The sequence below is a fragment of the Lepisma saccharinum genome, chromosome 16, assembly GCF_977018435.1.
Source record: "Lepisma saccharinum chromosome 16, izLepSacc3.1, whole genome shotgun sequence".
Classification (NCBI taxonomy): domain Eukaryota; kingdom Metazoa; phylum Arthropoda; class Insecta; order Zygentoma; family Lepismatidae; genus Lepisma; species Lepisma saccharinum.
The window spans coordinates 68,533,479-68,538,967 of record NC_139244.1 but is presented as its reverse complement, the minus strand read 5'-3'; the positions used below and the strand labels follow the sequence as shown (position 1 = coordinate 68,538,967).

The 5,489-nt window shown below is 38.9% G+C and overlaps 1 protein-coding gene across 1 annotated transcript; it reads left to right on the top strand.

Moving 5' to 3' along the window:
- The first annotated feature begins 994 nt into the window (after positions 1-994).
- On the top strand, positions 995-1,531 carry LOC146000619 (uncharacterized). The gene has a single exon (XM_083138374.1). The coding sequence runs from the start codon at positions 995-997 to the stop codon at positions 1,529-1,531; it is 537 nt and encodes a 178-aa protein (XP_082994500.1).
- Positions 1,532-5,489: the final 3,958 nt, after the last annotated feature.

The following is a 5,489-nucleotide window of genomic DNA, read 5'->3' as shown; positions in this document are numbered from 1 at the left end:
TTTCCAGGTGATACCCTGTGCCCTTCTATTCTGATGGTCTGTCCTTCGCTTTCCCTGAACAACATTTAAGCTTTCGATCCATAATATTGGAACGATTACATGAACTTTCAACCATACAGGAACTGGCACAGCTGTTAGTGGTTGAAAATTGTATTGCCAGCAGTGATTTGTGTACATTTTGCAGCTTTTTCTCACTTTGCCAGTTACCACAGCATCCCATGAACGCTCATTCAGAAAACTTAAACTTATGAAGACCTATCTACGTAGTATTATGTCGCAGATGAGGCTCAGTTCGTTAGCATAACTCTCCATTGAAAGCAAAAAAAGAGATTGTGGTATAGGAATTCATGTCCTCGAAAGAATGATGCTTCTGGAAAATGTGACGAAGATCTGCCAACGGTAAGTTTATTTAGTTCCACAAATGGAAGGTCAGATGGAATCAGTTATGTTTACTTGTGTTAACATCAGACTAAGAACTATAATGAGAGGAAGATTCAAAGAAGGGGGCCCATTTGCCAATATTGTTGGGGGCTAGTTACGCTACTGCTAGAGGAGAATCCAATACTTCACGTCTTGATTTAGATCTTATGTGGTCATCAGTATGGGGCCCTCCCGTCTTCAGTCAGACCATGTCATGAAATAGGTTCAAAGAGATAATGAGGTATCTGCGTTTTGATGTACGTGCAAACAGATCTACACTGCTGAAGGCTGACAAATTTGCATTACCATCTTCAGTGTGGAATCAATTTATTGAAAATTGCTATATGTGCTACAAACCTGATCAAAATCTTAAGGCTGACGAACAGCTGTTTCCAACTAACGTTTGGTGCAGATTCTTGCAGTACATGCCCAGAAAACCAGATACATTTGTAATAATGTTCTGGCTTTTGGTTGATGTTGACTCTAAGTATATATATGCAACGGATTTCCTTATCTTGGCAAAGACGGTTCACGTCCTTAAGATCAGTCACTACATGAAAATGTTATGCAACTTATGGGTCCTTATCTGAAGAAAGGACGTAACGTCAAAACTGACAATTTCTTCACGTCTTTGATACTGGCTGAGAGGTTCAAAGGGCAACAAACAAGACTGGCCTGTACAGTGAACAGAAGAAAGAGAGAAATTCCAGATGCATTGAAAACTTCTGAAGCACCTCTCTTTGAAACCACAGTAATAAAGACTGTGGGGGTTACCACGCTGACAGTGTACCAAGGGAAAAATAACAAAAATGTCCTGCTCCTAAGTACTCTGCACCCAAGAGTTCAAATATCAAAACAACAAAAGAAGATACCAGGAACTGTAGAATTCTACAATTCTACTAAATTTAGTGTAGACGAAGTGGATCAAATGGCACGGAAATATTCTCTTAGAGCTGCAACCCGAAGATGGCCAGTGCATGTATTTCATAATGTGCTCGATCTTGCAGGAATAAATGCCTGGATCATATATAAGGAATTGACGGGGAAGAACATTCAGCTGCACGAGTTTCTATTGCAACTCGTAGAGGAGCTCCGAAAAGCGGACATTTAACAAAGAACGCAAAACAGTGTCTTCCAAACAAACAAACATCGCCAGTGTCACGTACTCTACAAGTGTAAGAGAAGCAAGACATACGACACATGCTGCATTTGCGAGAAGGCAGATTGTGGCCAGTGTTTCACCAATAGTTTTAAGTGTAGGATTTGCTCGGCAAATCTTCTTTCCTGTTTCAAATATATTGTGCTTTGAATAAACATATTTCTTCACATGTACGACTATTACACTTGTCTTAGTCATTTTATAAAGGTATTCGTAATGAAAATAAAATTGTAAACTATACTGCAAATAGTATGTTTGCAAATAAAAAAGTAATTGTTATTACGTACCATTGTCAAAAGCATATCATTACAATTTACTCGTATTTCATGTCTATATTGAAGATTCAATAAGGGAATATATTAGCATTGAATATTGTAGTAAATATTAACTATTGTAACTATTATAAATACCAAGAAATATTGTAACTTAAGTGCTTTAATAAATATTTTCTGTAATATAATATTACTAAATTACGATGTAATCAATATCCTATTATTATAAGCATTTATGGTGTGCATGAAACATTAGCGGTCAAAATGACCTCTAACGGCACTTCTAAGTATACATACAGCAAAGGCCCATTTAGTGTTAGTGAGGAACCGTAACTATGTATTAGTGCCGAAAGTGAACATGACACTGCTGCGGTTTTTACGTATTTAGGAACGTAGGGGAAAATTGTACACCAAGCATGCGACGGGCATTATTAACTTTATAAGATTACGTCATTTTGAAAGTGAAGCAGAAATATGAAGATGATCTTAGAAGAAAGACAAATAAAGAACATTTTACACGCATGATCAGTGTATGTATTGATTAATTGAATTGTTGTTTGACGTCCACTTTATAAACAGGTAGATTAATCGGGACTGGACCTATATATTAAAGTGAGATACGAACCATTACGTGTCTCCACCTGGTATCGAACAGGGGACCCTTTGATTACACAGATACGACGTTACCACTTTTCTTTATCACCCCCTTTTTACATTTTTACTCATTCTTACACTTTCCAATTTTTACTACTTTCTCTCTTTTTCTCATTATGGACAAACACAAACTTCCATGTCAGAACCGGGATTCGAACCCGATACCTCTGGCTTCATAGCACGCTATGCTGACCACTCTGCCGGCACGTTTTTCTTCTACGTATCTCACTAAGCCTTAAAGGAGACCCTACGTAATCAGTATAATCCACGGTGTGGAATATAGTTAAAGGGATGGGCGGGGGGCGGAGGAACGGTGTACGTATACGCGCCAATTCACGGTACAGAAAATGGCGTGCCTAACCGAGGGTTAATCATCTATTCAACTCACGATGCAGAAAAACATCGTAAAGTAACGTAAAGTGCAGAAAAAAACATAAGAAGGAAAGAATTTAGTAATTTTTGCATGCACATAGCGACACTGTTAATTCTTCTCCACCCTCGCAGCTTCCAATTGAGTAGGGCGGCAACGTCTGGGGAAAAATGTGGAAGATTGCCAGCTGTTTTTACGCTCAAGATCCGCTACTTGGGCTTGCGGACCATCCTCGTTGTTCATGAGACGATTTTTGCTTCGTCGTTTTCGGAAGGAACTAGCGAGTTAATAGCCCACGAGGGGATTCCCCTTGTGTATTTGCGGTAATTATTGCTTGTACGCGGGGCTGCCATGATTTCACCGCCTGTTACGAACTCAATAACCACCCGCTGGGCTGGAAAGAATGGCTCCACTTCCCTGCCTTTACAAAGCTCTGAATCTTACGGGTTATCGCCTGGTTGTTCCAAGGTTTCTTTCAAAATATCTCCAAGTACTCCATCATAAACATCCACATCTATATTTCAACTAAAACTACTTGATTAAATAATTTAGCATATTTTTGAACAATTAAGAAGTCCCGTAGCTAGTTATTTTGGCACCCTAGGCAGGATTGTTGTTTGTGCCCCACACCCTAGATCAAACACCGACATTTTATGTGCGTCCTTCGATATTTTCTTCTTGTGCCGTGATTTGATATTTGCATCCTACACATTTTGAAATGAGGAAAAAAGAAAACTCATTAAAAAAATATATGTTTTATTTAAATATTCCTAGTTTTTAATTCTGATTTTGAAAAAAAGTTTAACGTATTTAAGAATATTTCAATGATGTCTTGGTGTCTAAAGAATATTTTCCAAAACTTACTATTATAACATTACACTACTTACACATCATGATTGGTACAGAGTTCGAATCCCGGCCTTGGCATGTACGTTTGTGAGCCTCCATTCATCAATTTCATCATATCATCACTCATCTCCATCTTTGCAAATTAGCCAAGATTGGCACAACGTGAAGTAAAATAAAGCAAATCGATCATTCAATATGATATCTCAAATTTTCAACCTTCAAACCCCTTCCGTTTTCGGCAAGAATTTGTTTTCAACTCATAAGAAACAAGCTCTACTTCACAAGATACAATTGTTCAAATTGTATGGCAACAATACTTCACACGTTAAGTCATGATCACCATATGCTACGTAGCATCCCACACACTGCTAGGCCGCTGTTCTTTTCCAGCAGGCCGGGATTCGAACCGGGATCCGTAGCGTCGTAGGTCGCTGTTCCAACTAATCCACCACGGTAGTCGGCGGGATGGAAATAGGCAATCCTTTTAATGAGAACAAGACATCGCATCCAACGCACAGACGAGAAATACAATGTTAATGGCGGATGTTGGCTCTAAAATATTTAAGAAATTCATGTGTACATTAAATGATTTGCACTTGTATTTCCATACTTTGCAACATGCATCAACCAAAAACGTTTAAATATACATTTGCGCATTCAATATTTAAAATGCATAATTATTCTGGACCTAGTTATAATCCTGGGCAGCCAATTTCAATTTTTATAATGACGCTCAGTGTATTTTTAGACTTTGTGATGGTCATGAGAGTGGGGCTTTTTCCCACTGAAGAATTTTCGTTGATAAAGTGTTCATTCTTTAGGTAGCTCACGGAAACAACAGCGCCATTGCGCCCCAGCAAATTGAAGTCGCAGATGCCGAACCTTGTATTATCCATGAGCAAGCGAAATCATCTTCATGCATCTCCTTACTCAGAGAAATGGATGTGTAGAGATTCCATCATCGTAGAGAAGCCTTCATGACAATCTAAGGTAACAAGCAGTCTTCCCTTTGTCAAACCGCGTAATATGATACACCTCGTGCTTGTCTTAATGAGCTTTATAATCAGATAGCTCCAACTTCTGCATGTCATTTCTACCCGGATTCTTTCCTCAAGCATTATGATGCTTATTATTGAACTGTGTGTGGAGAATGCCAGAGGACCATGCTGCTTTAAATTCTTACGGACAATAAAAGTAATTCCACTCTCAAGACTTGAATACTGTCACGTACGAGGTGGGAGAGCGTCGTCGTTAAATTTAGAACCATCACTAACATATTCGTAAGGATGAACCCCTTTACTTCTAACGAGTTCTATGTCTACGTTGGGAAAACTAGCTCTAGTTATTTTAAATTGATCGTCGGTGAGTTTGTTCGCTAAAGCATCCAGACTTGCAGAGAGAAATCTATACGAATCCAGGAAGCGCATCTCGATTGTATTTTTCGTTCCCGGAATCGACACTTGCTTGCTGAGACTAATGTAGCGTTCTTCATTCTCGGCCAAGACACCTATACGTTTCGGATCGTAGCCAAGATGTCTCACCAGGTGGTGAAAATCATATCCGCTTCCGTTGTGAAAGAATATGGGGATGAATTTGGGTTTCTGGATTTTAAGATTGCACATGTTGCAAATTCCACCTATGTAGTTTCCGCTGAAATGATCGTGGTGGAATATTTTTTTGTTCTCATCAGTGAAACTATGATCACATACCGGACACACCTCAGTGGAATTGTAATTTTGAAGTTCATTTTCAGTTAAAGATGCCA

Coding starts and splice junctions, on each gene's coding strand:
- LOC146000619 (XM_083138374.1), top strand. CDS start 995: ATGGGTCCTTATCTGAAGAAAGGACGTAACGTCAAAACTGACAATTTC.